This window comes from Sinocyclocheilus grahami, unplaced genomic scaffold (genome assembly GCF_001515645.1).
Source record: "Sinocyclocheilus grahami isolate Dianchi unplaced genomic scaffold, SAMN03320097.WGS_v1.1 scaffold751.1, whole genome shotgun sequence".
Taxonomy (NCBI): Eukaryota; Metazoa; Chordata; class Actinopteri; order Cypriniformes; family Cyprinidae; genus Sinocyclocheilus; species Sinocyclocheilus grahami.
This window is the reverse complement of record NW_015505930.1, coordinates 234,612-256,642: the sequence shown is the minus strand read 5'-3', so window position 1 is coordinate 256,642 and position 22,031 is coordinate 234,612. Positions and strand designations below refer to the sequence as shown.

The 22,031-nt window shown below is 37.6% G+C and overlaps 1 protein-coding gene across 9 annotated transcripts; it reads right to left on the bottom strand.

Annotated features, from left to right (window-relative positions):
* Positions 1 to 1,876: 1,876 nt before the first annotated feature.
* On the bottom strand, positions 1,877 to 21,463 carry LOC107561011 (protein polybromo-1-like). 9 transcript variants are annotated; one of them, XM_016245331.1, is made up of 30 exons: positions 21,146 to 21,463; positions 20,422 to 20,567; positions 20,205 to 20,302; positions 19,219 to 19,366; positions 18,864 to 19,016; positions 18,626 to 18,742; positions 18,455 to 18,523; positions 17,897 to 17,995; positions 17,729 to 17,814; positions 17,559 to 17,650; positions 17,197 to 17,404; positions 16,957 to 17,098; positions 16,751 to 16,833; positions 16,369 to 16,648; positions 15,642 to 15,747; positions 14,856 to 15,519; positions 14,338 to 14,549; positions 13,991 to 14,185; positions 13,738 to 13,895; positions 13,009 to 13,251; positions 12,780 to 12,925; positions 12,502 to 12,659; positions 11,667 to 11,850; positions 10,622 to 10,826; positions 10,098 to 10,296; positions 7,518 to 7,604; positions 6,805 to 6,969; positions 6,181 to 6,248; positions 4,047 to 4,251; positions 1,877 to 2,894 (listed from the first exon to the last, which is right to left on the bottom strand). In XM_016245331.1, exons 2-30 carry the CDS (start codon positions 20,554 to 20,556, stop codon positions 2,731 to 2,733), a joined length of 4,869 nt encoding a protein of 1,622 aa, XP_016100817.1. In that variant the 5' UTR covers positions 20,557 to 20,567; positions 21,146 to 21,463; the 3' UTR covers positions 1,877 to 2,730. The 9 variants fall into 9 exon arrangements, with proteins under 9 accessions (XP_016100817.1, XP_016100819.1, XP_016100818.1 ...); XM_016245333.1 differs by lacking the exon at positions 4,047 to 4,251 and adding an exon at positions 5,884 to 6,085 and having other exon boundaries at positions 6,181 to 6,239; XM_016245332.1 differs by having other exon boundaries at positions 6,181 to 6,239.
* Between the last annotated feature and the right edge of the window lie 568 nt (positions 21,464 to 22,031).

Below are 22,031 nucleotides of genomic sequence, written 5' to 3'. Positions count from 1 at the left end.
GGAGGGCAATATTTATATATAGAAGGTGCACAGTGTCATTCACACAAACACTAAACCCCATCATGGTGACACACATGATACTGAAATAATGCAATAAACATTCATTTAACAACATTAGATGTAAGATTAAACCATAACGTACACAACTGATAAGAAAAAACTAAGAAGAATCATGTTATTTCAACAAAAAAAAACATTAAATATGAAGTGTCATGCAGGGAATTCTGGGAGTGTCAATTTACGGTTTTTCACTGTAAATTATACAATGACTTTTTCTTTTTTAACAGTATTTTATTGTAAAATGACATTAAATGTAATTACATGTATTCACCGAATATAGTATGGAAACTTACTGTTAACCAGTTAACAGGTTTTTACTGTAGCATTTTTACAGTCTTTTACTGTTAAAATCACAATCATATGCTTAAGTAACCAAAAGATCAATCTTTGCATTTCCAAAAAAGAAAATGCCAGTGCTAAAGCAAAAGAATGTATGCAGGGTCAGACAGCTCGCAGATTCCATCAGAAATATCATAATTTGTGTTCCGAAGATGAACGAAGGTCTTACGGGTTTGAAACGACATGAGGGTGAGTAATTAATGACAGAATTTTCATTTTTGGGTGAACTAACCCTTTAATAAAGAATTTGGTACGCTTAGATCTGTTTGTGAACAGTGTTTGGAGTGAATAAATCATTCTTGTTCACTTACTAACAAAACAACAAAAACTCAGAGAACTTTCAGTGATGTAACACTGCCGTGATATTCAGTATCACTATTATGACATAATAGTGACTCCATAACTGTTGCCACAATTTTAAATGATGATCAGCAATGCTAATAAAAGATTTTCAAACCTCGCAACACTTAATTTAAATGATCCACAAATATTTTGAAAGAGTACAAGTTATATACGCTAACCCTGTAAAGCCTAAAATTTTTAAGTCGAATTTTTAAAAAATTTAAATTAGTTATTGAACAAAAAATGTGCATAGTTTTATTTATTTTTTTTTATCATATTTGATAAATCAGGCTTTTACGGCTCAAATGGTATGATATAGGAGAATATGGAATTCACACTTGAGGAGGAAAAAAAACCTCCCAATAATATGTCTTATTAAGTATGGTTTTATAATCAAAGCTCTGTAGTTTTTATTGTGGATGGCAAAATTTGAGACTTAATAGAATTTTCCAATTAAGTATGGCTAATCAAGTAAACCGAAGTTGCTTCAGTCCAGTAAATGTTCGACTTGAAATATTATTCTTACGTTTACTTCATAAAAACTATTAACGAAAGACTGTGCAAGGCAGACATTTTTAGAATTATAAAATGCTTTTTATAATTCTTTTTACTTAATAAAAACTGAAATATATATGAAAATACAAGAAAAATATGAACATTCAACGCGAAAGCTGTAAATATGAACAGAAAAATAAATATCAGCTGTCAAGACTCCTCCTACCCTTGCACAAATATCAAAGGCAGCGATATACACATACAAGCACCATACATATAAAAAGCACGGCATAACCAAATCAGGCTTGTTTGTATAATATTATGTTTTCTCGGCAAAAGCCGCTGTTACAATATGCGATAAGACTGACTGAGATCAGTATGAATGGCTCGAGCTAACACACTAGCAGCTCGCGCATCTCCTCAAACGCCGGCTCCATAAAGCTCACCTCGGTTTATTTCTCTTCGGTTGTGATTTACTCCGTGAGTTACGTTGTTAAACTGTAGTGTCTGTTCGGCTTCGTCCCGTTTAAAGGGGTTCTGTACTGGTTTAGTATGAAAACACGGGGAAGAGGTATAGAGGGTGAGTGTAGACAGGGCAAACACTAAAGAGAATAGCCCGAGATTTTCCGCTTCTGCCAGGAAATGACATCACGCCAGTCAGTTGTGGGGTAAAAACGAGGAAAATGGGTTTTAGTAATTGATTGGTACAGTAAATTACTATTCAACTTTTTAATTAGTCGCATTTAAACATAATGTGCAGAGGTTTGTGGCCTGGTTATGCGGGCCTTATGTTACAGTAGTGGTGGGTGGAGGGGCTGGTAACCCAATCCTCTCACAAACATGTTTTGGACATACTTGAAGCACACTTTATCCTTTTGAAATGCTGTTTATTGGTGAAATTGAGACAATTTTGATATTTTTAATGCAACTGTGTTTAAGCATTTCTTACAGGCTTTTTTTTTTTTTTTTTGCATGTACACAATGAAAATTACAGTATCATTAAAATAAAGAACTCAGCTTATTTTGCCTCTGTATAAAAAGGAAAATATATTAATAAAATGCTACTGTGTTCTTTTAAAACTTTGCCCACTTGAAGTCTTTTTGTAAAGAGTGGCCATAGCCAGAGAACTTTGTGAGGATTGGTGATGCCATTGTCTGAGGTGATGTATTAAGCATAATAAAAATGATGTGGATAAACATCAAACTCAACCAAAATCCATCTGAAGTAACAGCCAAAGTGACATATTTCAAATCCATGTCAGTAGTTATAAATTGATGCATGATTGACTTAATTCCAGTGCGTCTTGCGTACCTAAATGTGGCTAAACCTTTATTTCTCACACACACACAAACATATGCGCACACACAACTTGGAGATTATTGCTGAAGCATTTCAAACAGTACATAATACTTTATCACATTGTGATAGGAAAGAGTTGGTAGGAGAAGGCTTGCATAAATTAGAGTCCTGAGAGTTGGGGATAAAACAAAGGTTTAAAGGTTGTATGCCTGTCGGATATTGAACGTGTCTTTCATCATCAGGTCTCGGAGTCGCCATAATGCGTCGGCCATCGTGGTGTGAGCGCCCTTGCTTTTCAGCCAGTGTGTAGGGAGACGGCTCTCTTGCTCCCTGGTGAGACGACAGTCTTTTCTTTGTGCTGAAGGAATGAAAATTAGAAAGAAAACATTGTTAAAACGTGTATGATTTGGGACAAGACCACTAAAACTGAGCAGCAAAATGGGTCACTCAGAGAGGCTTTTGGCTGTAACATCACAGAAGTCATTTACATACAGAAGACTTCACGGTAGAGCCATTTTAACAAAAACAATAATTTAAATGAATAAATTATGAATGTTTTTGGTGCAAGACACCATGTATAACATTGTGTTATACCATACACTCCATATAACATTATATAAGTAAAAGTGCTAAAAAAAAGTGTGGCATAAGGAAATATCATAAAACAATTGCTTTAACAATAAAAAATTATTTTGCAATTATTTAGTAAACACTACTATTCAAAAGTTTGGTGTCGGTAACATATTTTTATGTTTTTGAAAGAAGTCTCTTAATTCACCAAGGCTGCTAAGACACCATGTATAACATTGTGTTATACCATACACTCCATATAACATTATATAAGTAAAAGTGCTAAAAAAAAAGTGTGGCATAAGGAAATATCATAAAACAATTGCTTTAACAATAAAAAATAATTTTGCAATTATTTAGTAAACACTACTATTCAAAAGTTTGGTGTCGGTAACATTTTTTTATGTTTTTGAAAGAAGTCTCTTAATTCACTAAGGCTGCATTTATTTGATAAAACATACAGTAAAAACAGTAATACTGTAAAATATTATTACAATTTAAAATAACCATTTTCTAATTCAACATCTTAAAATGTAATTTGTTACTCTGAGGGCAAAGCTAAATTCTCAGCAGCCATTACTCCAGTCTTCAGTGTCGCATGATCCTTCAGAAATCATTCTAATATGCTGATTTTGTGCTCAAGAAGCATTTCTTACTACGATCAATGTTGAAAACATCTGTGCTATATATTTTCGTAAAAACATGATACATTTTTTTCAAGTTCAAAAGAGCAGCATTTATTTGAAACAAAAAACGTTTTATATTATTATGTCTTTACCGTCACTTTTGATCAATCTAATGCATCCTTGCTGAGTAAAAGTATTAATTTGGGTCAAATTAAGACAAATATTACTGACCTCAAACTTCTGAACTGTATATAACTTCAAAAGGAATACATAAAACAACTCTCATATGCAATTCACATGCAAATCATCTTTACCCTTAAGGCTCTGGTCCCACTTGCTAATAGTGGAGGATTCAGCACTGAGGCCCTCAATGTACTTCAAATAAGCTTCTGAATGCAGAAGACGCTGAGGTTTTGGAGGTGGGGCAACAAAAATAGGCGGAGCTGGCTGCTGCTGGCCTGGTTGACCTTGACCTGGATATGGTGGTGGAGCTTGCTGTCCTGGCCCATATCCACCCATCTGAGAACACAAAGTAAAGACAGAGATGACAATCTGTATCTGCTTTATCGTCACCACTGAAAGCTGGATGAACATGTTCTTCACCTGCATGCCATAATGGTTTCCAGGACCAGGACTTCCAGCCATGCCGTTTATTCCTGGGCCCATCACACCTGAATAGGAAAGCAAAATCAGTTTAAATCTCAACTCCAACAGATAATGTTGCAAATTAATGTGCACCGACTGAATAAATATTTTTTACATAAATGTGTGTTACATTTTCCCCAAGCAAGTGGTGTTTTTAAAAAACAATGATTCAGTGAAGTCAGTCAGTGGAAATGTGGAAGTGCACATCATGTGTAGAAAATAGATTAAGAAAGTGTGAGGTAAGATATTGCGAAAAAAAAGCATGTTAGTGGTGTTGTGTGAATATTCCCACTCTATGAATTAGTTACAACTAAAATTAGACCATGCAGAAATACAGATATTATCTAGTTATAAAAAGCATTTCCTCATTCACTAAAATAATGTACAAACAATCAGCTCTGTTTCAAAACCATATAAAGCTGCCTTGCTGTCCAGGCAGCTCACTAGATTTTGGAACAAAGCCATGATTTCAAACCGAGAGAAAGAGGGGAGAAAAAAAAAGATTTAATTTGTATTTATTTTTTGGGGATTGGAGATGGTCAGAAGATCTTCAGGTGGGGTTTCTGTCTAATCGGGGTGCTTCTTACCCGGATGGGGCATACCAGGGTACCCGGCCATGCCTGGTAGAAGGTAGTGCTGGGAAGGCAGCTGGGGCACCCCCATGGGATGAGGTGGTGTGCCACCCATGCCCATCATGCCCTCAGAAGGACCCTGCATAGGCATGTAGGGCAGGCCATAATTTCCCATTATGCCTTGGGTGAGGAGGAGATAGCACAAAAAGATCCATGCATTGATGACATGCAGTTGTCTAACAAGTCATGCAACTACTAAAAACAGTAATACTGTAAAATATTATTACAATTTAAAATAACCATTTTCTAATTCAACATTTTAAAATGTAATTTGTTACTCTGAGGGCAAAGCTAAATTCTCAGCAGCCATTACTCCAGTCTTCAGTGTCGCATGATCCTTCAGAAATCATTCTAATATGCTGATTTTGTGCTCAAGAAGCATTTCTTACTACGATAGTAAAAACAGTAATACTGTAAAATATTATTACAATTTAAAATAACCATTTTCTAATTCAACATCTTAAAATGTAATTTGTTACTCTGAGGGCAAAGCTAAATTCTCAGCAGCCATTACTCCAGTCTTCAGTGTCGCATGATCCTTCAGAAATCATTCTAATATGCTGATTTTGTGCTCAAGAAGCATTTCTTACTACGATCAATGTTGAAAACATCTGTGCTATATATTTTCGTAAAAACATGATACATTTTTTTCAAGTTCAAAAGAGCAGCATTTATTTGAAACAAAAAACGTTTTATATTATTATGTCTTTACCGTCACTTTTGATCAATCTAATGCATCCTTGCTGAGTAAAAGTATTAATTTGGGTCAAATTAAGACAAATATTACTGACCTCAAACTTCTGAACTGTATATAACTTCAAAAGGAATACATAAAACAACTCTCATATGCAATTCACATGCAAATCATCTTTACCCTTAAGGCTCTGGTCCCACTTGCTAATAGTGGAGGATTCAGCACTGAGGCCCTCAATGTACTTCAAATAAGCTTCTGAATGCAGAAGACGCTGAGGTTTTGGAGGTGGGGCAACAAAAATAGGCGGAGCTGGCTGCTGCTGGCCTGGTTGACCTTGACCTGGATATGGTGGTGGAGCTTGTCCTGGCCCATATCCACCCATCTGAGAGGACAAAGAAAGAGAAAAGTAAAGACAGAGATGACAATCTGCTTCTGCTTTAGCATCACTACTGAAAGCTGCATGAATATGTGCTTCACCTGCATGCCATAATGGTTTCCAGTACCAGGACTTCCTGCCATGCCGTTCATTCCTGGGCCTATCACACCCGAGTAGGAAAGCAAAAATAGTTTAAATCTTGAGTTAAGTTTAAATCTTAACACCAATAAATAAGGCTGCAAATAATCTGCACTGATTGAATAAATAAATATTGTTTCTATGATTTACATTTCCCAGAAGCAAATGGTGTTTGTATAAAACAACGATTCAGTGCATTCAGTCCGTGGAAAAGTGGAGGTGACAAATCATGTGTAGAAATTAGATTAAGAAAGTGTGAGGTGAGACATTGAGGAAAAAGAAAACATTAGCATGTTAGTGATGCTGTGTGAATATTCCCACCCTATGAATTAGATACAACTAAAATTAGACCATGCAGAAATACAGATAATATCTAGTGATAAAAAGCATTTCTTCATTCACTAAAACAACGTACAAACAAAAGACTGTGTTTCAAAACCAAATAAGCTGCCTTGCTGTCCAGGCAGAACACTAGATTTTGAAACAAAGCCATGATTTCAAACCAAGATTTTTTTTTCCCAAATTTGGATTGGAGCTGGTCAGAAGATCTTCAGGTGTGGTTTCTGTCTGATCGGGGTGCTTCTTACCCAGATGGGGCATACCAGGGTACCCGGTCATGCCTGTCAGAAGGTAGTGCTGGGAAGGTAGCTGGGGCACCCCCATGGGATGAGGTGGTGTGCCACCCATGCCCATCATGCCCTCAGAAGGACCCTGCATAGGTATGTAGGGCGGGCCATAAATTCCCATCATGCCTTGGGTGAGGAGGAGATAGCACAAAAAGATCCATGCATTGATGACATGCAGTTGTCTAACAAGTCATGCAACTACAAAATAACAGTCATATCAATGTCAAAGAAAGTGTGAATTTTTAAACATGGTTAATCCAGGCATGTTAAAAAAAAGAGCTCTACATATTAACGGGTTAATAATATATTAATATTAATAAAAAAAGTTGTCATGCAAAAAGAACATGGTAAATGTGAAAAAGAATGTGGCAATATTCAAAAACACAAGACAAGACCAAAAAGTTTGCATACAAACAAAAGGCATTTAGTGAAATGAACGGAATCATCACTAATGGGGTACACTTTTGGTACGGGGAAGATAGAGACATGATTGATGAGTTGAGGTTTTAGATGGTTTCAATAGATTGTCGGAGGGTGCCCGGATGCTGCATCTGTCTCCTTCAGCGAGGGTGGGGGCGATTTGGCGTTACCTGGCACAGGTGGCATGGCCTAGTTTAGCATCCCCATAGTGCTTGGGGGAGGTACCACCCCTATCATTGAGCTGACTGGAGTACCTGCTCTTGGGGAAGCCTGCTGCTGCTGCTGCTGCTGCTGAAGGACCCTCTCCCGTTCTTGCTGCTCTACCAGTTTAGCTGCCCGTTCTGTGAAAACATTGATAACTGAATTACAGACTCCACGGTATGTGGTGGTATTAAGCAACACTGTGAATAAGAGAAAGAGTTTCCATTTAGAAATAGTCTGCAAAGCATCATCTGCTGTGCATGGAGAAAAACAAATCCCGGTTACCGCTGTTATTTATTTCTATGGGAAAAATTAACTGCTAGCTTTTTTAAGGAGGTCAAATAATCTGCGCTGCGGACATGCAGACATACAGATGTGAGATCCCAAAGAATCTCTTGTGAATGAATTGGTTGTATTCATAGCAGTGTCTTGTAAAAATGGTTTGCTTTATTGGAGTATGACTGCGATATTTATCTTAAAGGGGTCCTATTATGCTTTTTCACTTTTTGAATTTTAGTGTGTATTGTGTATGTTTGGGCATAAAAAAGATCTTCACACTTACAAATCTCAAAGTCCACTCCAAAGGGAGATATTTCATTTTTTAAAAATCCCTTTTCAAGAACTACAACGAACGGCTCTTTTGGACTACAGCATTTGTTTTCCGGGTTTTGTGATATCACAAAGCGGCCCATTAGAATATCATTAAAATAATTCCCGCCTACAGAAATTCGAATGGTTGGGGGGTGGGGAGGGGCGAGGTCATGGTTAGAACGCTTGGTTGAGTGCATCAGACAAGACGACGACAAAGAAGTGCTGCTGTAGAGTCAAGTTATTACACATGCACCTGAATAATTAGGTATGTAAATATGTATGTTACAATTATGAAAACGTTTTTATAATAAATTGCTGACAGTACAATACTGGACAATGATGTAATCTGCAGAATTTACACTTCAATTATAAGACTACAGTGTTTCCCATACATTGAGTGCGGGTGTTTTTATAGCACTGTATTTTTGAAGGAAACCGACTGTCTTCAGAAAATTGGATGTTATTTTCATTTAATCTTGCATGTAATGTCTGAAAAAGCAGTGTTTTTTTTGAGCGGAGCGCTGCTTTGTGTACAGCCTTTACAGGGGAAACCTTGATCTCTACCACTCCAACAGCGCCTCCTGCTGGCAGAGAGTGAGTTTGCATATAAAGGTTCTGTGCGATCCTCTTGTTCAATATTCTCTGGGTCTGAATCCGGCTCAAAGTGATATGGCAATATTGACGCCATCCTTAACTAAACCGGAGCAGACGGAACTTGCTGCTTTGGCAAGGGGTGGGGCAGTACTGAAACACTGTCTAAGCTGTTCGCCAATCACGACGCACTGGGACAGCTAACAAATCACAACACATTTCGTTTTTCGGAAGGCGGGCCTTCATCAAACCCGGAACTAATCGAGCCATTTGTACCAGGATGGGGAGAAAGGTCTTGTAATAATGTAAATTATGTAAAAAATTAAGCATGAGCGCATGTTCTAGTACAGTGTTTCCTATGTAGTACAGTATTGTTTCTGTTTGCAATAGCCCTACTGTGCTAAAACAAGGTGTGGTAAATGGGCAACTCTTGATTGCCACCATTGATGGACACATTTTTTAAATGGTATTAAAAATATCTGTATGACATTATATTCTGCAGTTCTTCCCTGCTGTACCGAATATCTATACTTTTCAAAGTATTATATCGAAGTTAGAAATTCAAATATTGTGACAACTTATTTTGTAGGATGCCACAAATTTGTTAAAATTTCCAAAGGGTGCCGCGACTAAATAAAGGTTGGGAAACACTGTTCTAGTACACCCCCAAAACAAATTCAAGACATTGTAAAAGAGCATAATAGGACCCCTTTAATGGAATATTTTACCTTAAAATTTGCTGAAAATTTATTAAAGATGATTTTTCTTCTTTCGAAACCGATTTGGATAAATTTAGCAACAGCTCATCACAGTACATCACAGTACTCCACAAGTAATCAACAACAAACCAACATCAGTTACTGTCTTGTGAAGTGAAAAGCTGTGTGCGCGCAAGAAACAAATCCATCATTAAGACATTTTAACTTCAAACCATCAATTCAAGCCAAAATACCTAAATACCTACATCCCCTATTGTCCTCTCATATCAAAATCCACCAACATATTTGTTTAGAACCATTTTGGACTGTTTTCGCTTGTAAACGGCACTTGGCCGGTGCGTATTCCTCTCGGATGAGATGACTTTTTCCACTAGAGAAAGCAATGTTATGGATAGTAGACTCGTATTTTAGCCAGAAGCAATGGTTTGAAGTTAAAAACATCTTAATGATGGATTTGTTTATTACAAATACGCAGCTTTTCACTTCAAAATATGTTAATTGATGGACTGGAGTCATGTGGATTATTGTGATGTTTTTATATCAGCTGTTTGAACTCTCATTCTGACAGTACTCATTCACTGCAGCGGATCCATTGGTGATCAAGTGATGTAATACTAAATTTCTCCAAATCTGTCCCAATGAAGAAACAATCTCATCTACATCTTTGATTATGTGAGGTGAACTATAGTAATCAGGACTAGAGCAACTTCTCAGGAAGGGTTGAGAACGTACCTTCATATTCTGCCTTCTTAGAAGTTTCCAGGTTCCTCCATTCTGTGCCCACCAGTCGGCTCAGCTCTCCAAAGGAGAAATCAGGGTGACGAGCCTTTATAATAGCCCTCACTTCACTGCTAAACAGGATGTAGCCACTCATGTTGATCTTGCGCTTGGCTCCTTCCTTTTTTGACATACCCTTAATCTTTGGTGTGGACTGTGCAACGCAAACAGGGGTGTAAAGAAAATGTCAGGAGAATAGAAGTTGATCAAATTAAAACTAGACAGTTGAAGATTTTGAATATATGATTGTATATTAAATATGATAACTAGCTATCAGAAAACAATGGATTTCTGATAATAACTAACTATATAATGTCCACAACACAAATTAATATTTATTCATGTTTAATTGTTTCATGTTTGCTAAAAATCACTAGGTATGATGCACACAATTGTAAAATGATTAATATCGGAATATTCTTGTGCCCATAAAACTGGACAGGATGGGTAATGACTGATTTCTTGGGAGATTGGAGTACCTGTGGTGGTGTATAAGGCATATCCACGTCACTGGTTGTAGATGCCTGACTGGGTGGCATTGAGGGCGTCGCTGCTGCTTCGTCGTCATCATCCAGATCATCCATATCTTCATCCAGATCCTCCATGTCTGCAAACTTAGCCTCAAGCTCCTCAATCTTCTTATCCAGCAGGGGGGATGGCACCTTCTGGGGCACGGTGGGTTTTCTGAAAATTAATTTAGAGCATCAATTAGTCGATAAACCCAATCGGCCATTTCAAGCCTTAGTTTGAAGTCTGGCACATTAAAGGCACAATATGTAAGATTTTTTTGTATTAAAATATCCAAAAACCACTAGAGAACAGTGTTATATATTTTGAAGAATGATTAAATCAAGAGAAATAAGCAATTTTAACTAGTGACACGGAGCGTGTCCATAGTGTCATTGTGTCGCATGCCAGTGACGTCATAACCCCTCGATTTTTTTTGTTTTGTTTTGTAGAAAACATGGAAACACCAAAGACGCTTTAATATGTTGTGCGTTTTATTAGACCGATGACGACTGCACAAAGTTGCATAATAACAGAACTTTCAAATGTATCTAGTATGATAAAACATGACCAGAAGTAGCGGAAGCACTCGACTGTGGCAAAATAAAAGCTCCGCTGCTTTCGAGCCGTGTGTCACGCTCGTTCAGCGGCCTCGTTTCACTTCGACGGCTTTCAGCCTCACCCTGCTTCATTCTACTACGTTAACAAATCATTAGCTCATCCATGAACATGATTTCTGCCCGAGTCCCGTCGGATTGCATCGGCTGTGGGGATGAAGACCACAACTCCCATGTCTCCACACTCAGTCATGTCTTCATCAAACTACGCCTTTGTCTCTTTGTTTATTTTGAATACGCGCCCTCTAGCAGCAAAAATTACATATTGTGCCTTTAATTATTAATAACAGCAATAAGACATACTAAGGAACTTTTGAATAACCTCTTCATATTCACATAAACACACTCTGGCTGTAACACATACTGCCCACTAAAAGTAAGGTAGGAAAGTAAAAAGCACCTAAAGTAGAAGATCTCATCATCAACCACTTTGGCTGAGAGGGAAAAGCGTTTAAGGGCTTTAAACTTCTTCATATGCTTTTCACTCTCAATGTAGCGACTTTCAAACAGGAGCATGTCTTCTTCTGGACATTCAGTTGGTCTGCAGGACAGGATGTCCTTAAAAGAGGAGACCACACATTTCCCTGTGAAAAGAAAGACTTAAAATTTGGTCTACAGTAAGTTTTCAAACAGAGTCAGTTTTTCCCAATCCAAGGTAAGGAACCGAAGAAGAGAACAGAGGAATTAAAATGAAAATGTTCAAGCACTTAATCAGCTGTATAACTCCCATTTGTGGGAATGCAGTCTTAGAAGTTTCAACATGATAAATTTGCTACTGGATCTGCAATCATTTATTTCACTTGGCTGCTTTTTGTTCGTACTCGAGCCAAGTGATCCCGCACAAGTGATTCAATTATGCATTCAGGGTTCTGAGGTGGCTAGTTTTAATAATAATAATAATAATTAATCATTTAATAATAATTTAAGCATTTAGCAGATGCTTTTATCCAATTCAGGCTATACATTCTTTACCAGTATGTGTGTTCCCTGGGAATCGAACCCACGACCTTTTGCGCTGCTAACGCAACGCTCTACCACTGAGCCACAGGAACATAGTATAGTATAGTTTTTGCAAACTTCAACAAGAAGTAGGACTTCATTGTATTTCCAGTGTCTTTGTGAAGTGAAAAGTCTCTCAGCATGTTAATGATCCCAAAGGCACCAGCAGGTGACAAGAATGGTTGGCAACACTAGGATTTCATTACAATTACAATGAATTCACTCCGTGCCCATACCTAAGATGCAGGTCATAGGACAGGTCTCCTCCAGGCTGCTGAGGAACACCTCACGTTTGTAGAACATCTTTGTTGGCTCATGTTCCGTTTCCTCAGGGTGGATGAAGATGGGTCCAAAGAAGAATGCTGCTCCATCCCGCAACCACATCTTCTCGATTCTGTCCATATCAACCATAACAACTCAGACTATTGCTGTAGGCTTATATTACTGTCAAATCTTTGTGGTCAATGTGTACTTTTATGAGGTATGTCTGTAAAATAAGCATGATTTTGCCCACCTGCCAACTCGTGGTCGCACCAGCCTGTGGGAGCGTATGTAGACACAGTCACCCAATTTAAGCCACATGTCATTGTATTGGAGCTGTTCATAGTACTGGCATCCAGGCTCCCCATTGGCCACTTCGACTGGAACGTCTTCTCGCTCCTGTGGAGAGTAGGTTCAAAATAGTGTTATATGATTAATTTAAGAAGAAAAAAAGTACTCAAAGTCAGTAATTTCCTTCATACCTTCTCGACGAAGCCCCCGTTCTCTCCATCAGGAAGATCAGACACTTTGTCTTTAGCACTGACAAACATGGAGGCAACTCTGACTACGGGTAACGGAACCTCCCGAGGGACTAGTTTGACAAAGCTTGGCGGCATGGACCATATTTTGATCTTCTTGAAGGTTTTGGTCCTGGCAGTGTAGCGGGATTCACAGACATAGACGTCTTCGGGTCTAAAGCCTTCCGGTTGCGACTTAAAATACTCCTAAGACAATAATCCCACATTCAAGAGAATTAAATGCAACATACATCAAGAGCTTGGAGGAACATATTGAAAGTAAAGTATGAGAATATAGACATACATATTTAGCATTAATAAAGAATTATATATATATTGTAGGATCTGTCTCACAACAGACCCACCTACATGATGGAGACACACACATCAAACTCGCTCATTCCATGGAGGGATTTTGAGGTTCGTCTTCCCCGCATCTGCAGTCGTAAAACTCATGCAGGATTAAGTAAGGTGAAGCATTTCCTGGACTGTTTGGCTATATCTCAAGATAAGTATATATATATATATATATATATATATAGAGAATTATATACATCTCATAAATTTTACTTTCAGTGCAACGCATAGCCTCTTGTGGCTTAAAGATTTATTTTTGTGAACCTCTGTCATATAAATTTATAATTAACTTAAACATATCTAAAACATATTTCGGCTGTGGCTCATGTTTCTCACCTTTACGAACAACACAACACATTTCCCCAAGATCTTGCTGAAAGACACACGGTTATTGTAGTCGCTCTTGAATACTTCCTTCTCCAGAAACTTGCGCGCTGCCAGATGGAAAGTTTCGCCTGGACGATAAAACCAACATCCATACATCCACTGCTCACCTGCAGTCAATGTGGACAAATGAAGGTGATATGTCAGCGAAAAAGCAATAGAGAATTAAGCAACAGCAATAAAGAAAAAGTGAGAACGTGCGCACCAGCTTCGTCCTTCCAGAGTTTCTCAATGCAGACAATGTGAGGCTGCAAATTCGCTTCTGAAGGCTGAACATACACACAATCTCCCACGCTGTAGGTGTTGTTCTCAAAGTTGCAGTCCTGACTATATGAGCTTTGAGGACCAGAGGGCCACTGGCTTCCTGCAGCACCCTCTGCTTTGTCCTCTTCTGGAAGAGCTATTAATCATAAAAGAAAGTGCACATTATTACACTACTATAACAGTCATTATAGCAGCAAGACTTTAAAGGGTATCCCAAGGTGTTACATAGCTTTAAAAATGCTAGAAGCAACAGCGAAGCAATTTCTGAAAACATCAATAGCAAAGAACCTTTTTTGTCTTCCTCCCGTTTCAGCCGATCTTCCTCAATTTCTTGGGGCAGTTTCTCTCGCTTCTCTTGATCTATGTCAGCATGCAGATGTTTGGATGTGTAGCTCAGTGCTGGGGTCAGCAAGATTTCGCCATTCTTGCACAGCTCGTCACGGATCTTCACAAAGAAATGCTGTAGCTCCACAGAATCCTCAAAGATCTCAGAATCGGTCCTGAAAGTGCACAACAGCTGTAATGAATTCTGAGATTACCATTTCTAAAACGGACTTCTATTCATGATGACTCTACCGTCAAACTTCACTCTGTTAGACTTGAATGGAACTTAAAGGAATTATTCATGAAGGAAAGGAAGAGAAAACACTGGCTCATAGAGCAAGTCATATGGAGCCTTTTTTTTTTCCTGCCATTTTTAAAGCCTAATGCCATTCTTGTTCATTTTATAGAAAGTGGCATCTTTTGAATTCCAGTTTCTTTAATGACGACAAGAATAGCTGATTTTCACACTCTTCCTTGCTTACCTGTTGAGACGTCTTGCTTTCTCCAGCACCTCAAACACATGCTCTTGGAACACATCCAGTCTCCGATAGCGACCACGATCCACATTATTACGAATGATCTCTAAAGTGAGGGGTGGGTCCTCTGGGTTAGCAGGGTCAATGGCGGGAACCTCCGCCAAAGAGTCACTATAGCAGCGGCCTTCGTCATCCTGGTGTCCCATCATCGAAACGAAGAGGTTCCGGATGAGCTCATGCACGAGAGAGGCAACTGACAAACCACCCAGTCCACCTTCATCTCCATCCTCTTCCTCCTCCATCTGTCGACGAGCTTCCAGAAAGGCTCGATGGAGCAGCAGTGCATCTCGGTATATTAAAGACTCTGGCTCGTTGTAGGTGCAGGCGTTGTTGAACATAAGGATGAAATCTTCTGCTAGCGAGTCGACGTCTTGGTAGCGTCCCTGCACCATGTAGCTGCGTATACGCTCCATGTCAATAGGACGCTTAATGGCGGCGTAATAGTCAGGCAGCTCAGAACGTGAAGGCAGACGCTGGAAGACGGTGCTGAGACGTCGGCCACGATTGTCTGTGAAGTTGCGCACAGCTTCGTAGAGATCAGTAAGCTTCTGCTGGAGTGGTGTGGTCTGAGTGCGGGCCTTTTTAGGGGAGGCAGCAACTCCACTACGGCCTAGAAAAAAAAGAAAGGAATTTAGTAAAAAAAAAAAAAAAAGTAGTTAAATCTAAAATTATTGTCTTCATTAGTGTCTTTATTAGTTCATTAAGGTGTCCAATTTTAGCCAAAAAACATACGAAGCTTGAGTTTGGGAGAGCCCATGTCATCTTCCTCGGGAGGAGGGCCAAGCTCCTTCTGTTTATCCTTAACTATCTTCTCCAAGATGTTCGCATCATTATAAACCTGTGGGTAAAAAAAATGAAATGGCAAGCATAAATTTCAAATTATAGTATTTGGTCTATTCAATTTTAGACACTATATTCTCATTTGAACCCACACAATTAAATAAAGAAGCAATATTATTTTCTGGATGAACTGTTCGTTTAACACTGCTGTAGTACATCATAGACATACTTGCAAAAGATAAGAATGAGTGCCTAAAGCTAGACAGAAGTTTCTTATGCTCACCAAAGCTGCATTTTTTGGCTCAAAAACAGAGTAAAAAACAGTTATATTGTGAATTATTATTACACTTTAAAATAAAGTTTTTATTACATTTTTATATATTTTAAAACGCAACTTATTCCTGTGACACAAAGCTGAATTTATTAGCATAATTTCTCCAGTCTTCAGTGTCACATGATCCTTCAGAAATCATTCTAATATGCTGATTTGCTGCTCAAGAAACATTTTTTATTATGATTATCAACATTAAAAATTATTTTTGTTGCTTAATATTTTTTGTGGAAACCGTGACTTTTTTATCTTTGATGAATAGAACATTCTAAAGATCTGGACCCCAAACTTTTGAACAGTAGTGTATTACAATCTAGCATTCAGCTTGAATAAAGTTATGATGCCCACCTGAGATCCTTCCTCATTATAGTGGCGGGCATTACGAAACATAAGCTTCATGCCATTTATAAGTGCTTCCTCATTGTTATAACGCTCAGTGCGGATATTGTTCTCGATGGTACGCAGGTCCATTGGATCTTGGATGATCTGGTAGTAGTCTGGGTAATCCTTCTTAGAGGGCTTCACCATGAAGAGATCACAGAGGCGCCGTCCAGTGCCTGCCTCACGTGCCTCAGTCACTGCAGCATACAGCATCTTCATTCGGTTTTTCTTGGTGTTCTTCTTGTGGCTTTAAGATCCAGATTATGGTAGCAAAAAGAAAAGAATGCTTATTCCTGATTGCAAGTCATACAGGTGAAAAATAATGCGAGTTACGTCATTTAAAAATCACCTTTTCCTTTTACCACTTCCCAATTCTGAATTTGCAGTAGAGATGTCTCCTTCAACGTCATCTCGGAGCTCTCTTTTCTTTTGCTAGAACACAAATTCAACCAAAATAACCCTCTTTTACTCATTTCCCTGAACCACTAGGACATTCCTGCAATAGGTTTCTCACTAGGTTTTGGAGAAGAGCTTTAGTTCTTAAAGCAGACTGACCTGCATTATTTGCTGTAACCTCTGAGCACGTTTGTATATGGTGGAACTGGGCATGTTGTAGCGTTTAGCATTCTCAAACATTAACGTGAGGTCAGCCTCAATCTGCTCAACTCCTTCATAGTCCCCATTCTTCATTTTATCCCTATAAAGAATATAAAATATGAAAAAAGTGTGTAAATGTTTACTGTTTTCAAACTTTATGATTCAAATGAGTAGATATATCATGTGGGTTATGCACACCTGATCTGTTGTAGGCAGATGGGGTTTTTGATCTGATGGTAGTAGTCTGGGTATTCCCTTCGTGCGGGCAGTTGGAGGAAGGGTTCAGCGAGAAGCAGCCCCTGAACGCTTCGGGCTCCTCGCATTGACTGGTACAACAAGAAGATTGGGTCACCTGCACTGAGACCACAATCGGCCTCCGATTCTCCAGTGTCATAACGTACAGTGCCTGAGACAAAGTATAATGACAGACAAAGTTACTTCAAAGAACAATCCTTCAGATATATTAAGTTGCAGACCTTGCCAAAGTATTTTTGAATAAGTAGAGTTGGCAGACTCTCTCAAATGGATTGCTATAGACAATGGGAACTGCAGATATGTACCTTTGAGAATAGAGTCTTCTTCACTTTCAGATCCAGCTTGAAGAGCCATAGTGATGGCAGACAGCCGGTCACCCTGAGCAGACCTCCGATTTCTAGCAAAACACAGCATGTTACAATACAGACTAAAACATGCATCTTCAAAGCAACCAGTTGAGGAAAAGAAGAATTACCTGATGCGGAGGCTAGATTTAGTGGGTTCAGCCTGCTCAATCTCAGTCCTTCTCTGGGCAAATACCTTCTTAATTGTGTTTGCATCCTTTAAAAAGACAAAAATGAATTTGTTGTATACAAGGAGTTATATTTGATGAATAGACAACAAGGGTATAAAGTGTACAAACCTTGAAAACTTGTGACCCTGGCTCATTGTATGCTTTGGCGTTTTTTGTCAAAAGATCAATGTCCTTGGCCATGGCACTGATGGATTTGTAATGTCCCGCCTAAAAACAGAACACAGCAAGTAAACACAGGACGTAAGCCATTTCATGTAAATATTAGAGATTTCTGATTCATTGTGTAAATAACTAGAAAAGGTAGTTAGTAGAATAGTTTTGTGTAAAAAACTATTGCGCTACAAACCAGTGTGTTTCTGATTATGATAATAATAAAATAAATATATATATACATATGATAACAAATACCAGTTTGCAATATCAAGCAGCATAACAGACACTGGAAGCCTTGTACATTCAAGTTACAAATGGTCAGACCTGCTCTTACGTTAAAAGTAGGGTGGATGAAGATGCCAACATGTTATAATAATTATTATACAAAATCTCTTGCCAAGTAAAAAAAAAAGTGCATAATGGGTGTCATTATTACGTACAATTACGACCAATATATTACATCAGCCTTTGACAGTCTTGTCACAGTTGACATTATTATAAAGCCTCACATACCTGTATCCTCTGAGCCACAGTGCGCAGATCTATTGGTTCTTTTGTTACGGCATAATAGTCTGGATAATGCTGGAAAGGAAGGAATGGGAACTTAAGTCAGTTCTGATTAAAGTAACAAACTAGGCTGACATTTTTATCCACACTATGTGACTACACAAATGTGGGTCTCACCAATTTGGAGGGAAGTTTTTGGAATAGCTCACTAACAAGCCTCCCTGAGGAATCAGTGCATGATACTATGGCCTCCAAGAGCTGCTCCAGAATGGCTTTTAGATAGCTTGGAGGTCTCTGTTGAGCAAAGGTGTGTAGAGGAAAAAAATGATATCAGTCTGGATGTGCATATTAATAATAATAATAATAAAAAAACTACAAAACATCCATAAACGCAAACAGAAAAAAAAATCCTTACCACCTCCTCCATGGAAGCACTTGTGTTTTCCGCATCTTCACCTTCCTCATCATCCTCAGCCTCTTCTCCTTCGGATCCCTGTAGTAGTTCATTCTTGATAGTCAGGAAGACGTTCAAAAGCTTACAGGCAGCTCTGTACTCTGCACTGTCAGCCTGTTGTAAGAGACCCACAGATGCGCATTTCTGAGTTGACGGTGGCTGTAATGCTGAACAGTTTTGAATGTGCAACAGCTACGTTGACTGCATCTATGCATCTAACCAGTAGTTTAAAATAACGGACAGACTGAGCTGATTCATGTGCCAGAAACTTCAGTGTTAAATTAATTTAAATGTGTAAATGTAAATGCAAACTCACTTGATAGTATGCTTTGGCGTTATTAATAAGCAGATGAAAGTCAGCTGAGAACTGCTCTACATCCTGGTATTCCTCTGCCCTGAGCTTCTGCTGTATTTTCATCATGTCTATGGGCTGGCTCACCACTTCATAATAGTCAGGCTGATTCCTAAAACAGGAAAAAGAAGAATAGAGGTCGAGGCATAGGTTAGTATTGCATGCATTAAATTCAGTATGGTTTATTTCATCACATGTTAAAATTCATTTAAAAAAGAAATACACTAAATTTATTTCTTTAAAAAACTACAAGTGTGATTACTACTTTTACTTTTCTGCATGCATTATTTTATAAGATGGATGCGTTGAGCCAGTGTTATTTTAGTATCAATGATACTATTATTGTTTTGTTTCGTTTTATTTTATTTTGATATTTTCCATTTGTTTTCTTTTTATTTTAGTGAAAGTTTTAACGATTTTTTCTCCCATTTTGATTAGTTTTTTTTTTAAATATGTTAACATTTATAGTAAATAAATGTCGTCTTTTTTTTACATTATATTTTATTCTAGTTCATGTTTATTTTACTTCAAGTTACAAAAATGCTTGTTATGATTTTGTTTTTATATATTAGACCATTAACAAAATTAAAGAAAATTATAGAGCACAATGATTTATTTTCTAATAAAAATAAATATAATTGTAATAACTGTAATGTAATATAAGTGTCATTTTTAATTAATTCATCATTTTTCATACTCTATTTTATTCCATTAATGTTTATTTTTTTTACAGGTAAAGAAAATGTTATGGTTTTAGTTGTAGTTGACTATAATAACCCTGAGAGGGACTAGACAATGAAGTAAAAGCAGCCATTAACTGTCCAGCTTTCAGTTTTATGGCTTTACTCCATTTAGTAAAGTGCAAAATAGCATGTAATAAAAAATAGCTGCAGGTGTGTCGAAACATTTGACTGACAGTGTACATTAAAAGACAAGGAATATACTCGCACCTCCTCTTTGGTGCACGAACAAAGAGCTCACAGATCTGTCTGCCTTGGTCATCTTTGTAATCTCTGACAGTGTTGTACAATTCATGGCACACAGCAATCTAAATTCAAGAAAAAGACAAAGAAACATGACGAGATTACTGTTATGATCTAAACTGATCTATGATCAATCTACGAGCTAAAGCAAGTCGTTTGAATATACCGAACCCCATGTACTCACTTGATCAACAGAAGGAGCAGTGGAAGCTCTCCTCCTCTTCCATCCACTGACTGGAGTTGATGAGGCAGCATCATCAAAGTCTCCTCCGCTGACACTGCTGGAAGAAGAGGTGGCTCGTCTTCTCTTGGAGCCCATTGAAATGGTTCCTGCTGACCAACAAACATCCTTTTTGACACAGGGCTTCTGGCACTTTTGATTAATTAATTCCCATGACTTTTCCAGTTGATATGATAAAATAATGTGGATTCTCAGAAATCATTTCATGGAAATAAATGCCATTGGTACATCAGGTACCAATCCTTAATATCAATACATTTGCATGGTTATACTTTTTACTGAACAAATATCACCACCAGTTAGATTAAAAACGTCTTCACACCTGAATGCAACAACTATGAATTGCACAAGAGAAAGTGGAATATTTTAGAGTAGTAACGTTTTTCATCAAAATTTTCATGATTGTAAAGATGGTATTACAAAACTGTAGATTTTGTGGATCACCATATATCATTATCCCATAATAAACGTTGTTTACAATATCTATATGAGCTACTAGTCATAAACAAACTACAGTTGACCTGCTTAATGGAGAACAAAGGAAAGTTTGGACATTAATTCATCACCCATATATGCATTCTTTCATACCAGCTTTGAAGTAAGCCTATAACAGAGGCGATTATGCTGTGGACTATATGAATCTACAGTGTTGTGTGGAGTAGCATACTTAGCCGCGTGCTAATCTTCCGGTAAACAAGCCCTTAACACCAACAGCCAATCGATGCTCCGTGTTTTAGTCAAACAAAAGAGCGGTCTTGCGGTGTGCTCTCTCGTACTCACTCACTTCTCTTGAAAAGCACACTTCGGTTTCTTATATTAATCTTGCTGAGGTTTATAAATGTATACGGGAACAAAATGTTTTAGAAATATGCCGACATACCCGTGTTAAAATCGCGACTTTACTGGCGCAGCTAGTAATTATCTTTCAGTAACAACAGAGCTGCAACCAGCACGTAGCGCTGATAGCTAACGAAGTCCGTCTCCTTCCGCATACGAAACCGGAAGTACATTTAAGAAGCCCCTCCTTACTTCCGAAATTGTAGAAAGATAAATACATTTTAAATACTGAATAGTTCTTCTCCTCACTGAGAATGAAAACAAACGGCATTCGAGATAAGATAAATATTTACAACAGATTTAATGTTTTATTTTAGGAACAGATTCTAGAATTACAACGTAATTAAACTTAACATAGTCAGTGTTTAGGCCTATCTATTTTAAAGGACGACGATTACAAAGAATTAAGAATGACAAAATATAGATATAAAAGCAAAGTAATGGAGCCGAAAAAATAAAGAAATAATCTATTAAAAAGAACAGATATAATAATAATAATAAATAAAATGATACTTTTACAGTTTACATAAATATACTGCCACTACTAAAAATAAATATACTATTACATATTAACAAAATTACATAAAAAATAGCAAAAAAAAATTCCAAATAAAAATAAATATAATTTAAAAGTGTCATTTTTATTAATTACTTTCAAAGAATATATATATATATATATATATATATATATATATATATATATATATATATATATA

Bases quoted from the DNA above. Each gene is read 5' to 3' on its own strand.
- LOC107561011 (XM_016245331.1), bottom strand. From the start codon at position 20,556: ATGGGCTCCAAGAGAAGACGAGCCACCTCTTCTTCCAGCAGTGTCAGC. The intron at 18,524-18,625 runs GTGAGACCCACA...CTTCCTTTCCAG, and splicing joins AAAAACTTCCCTCCAAATTG to CATTATCCAGACTATTATGC. The intron at 12,660-12,779 runs GTGGGCAAAATC...TGATATGGACAG, and splicing joins GTGCGACCACGAGTTGGCAG to AATCGAGAAGATGTGGTTGC.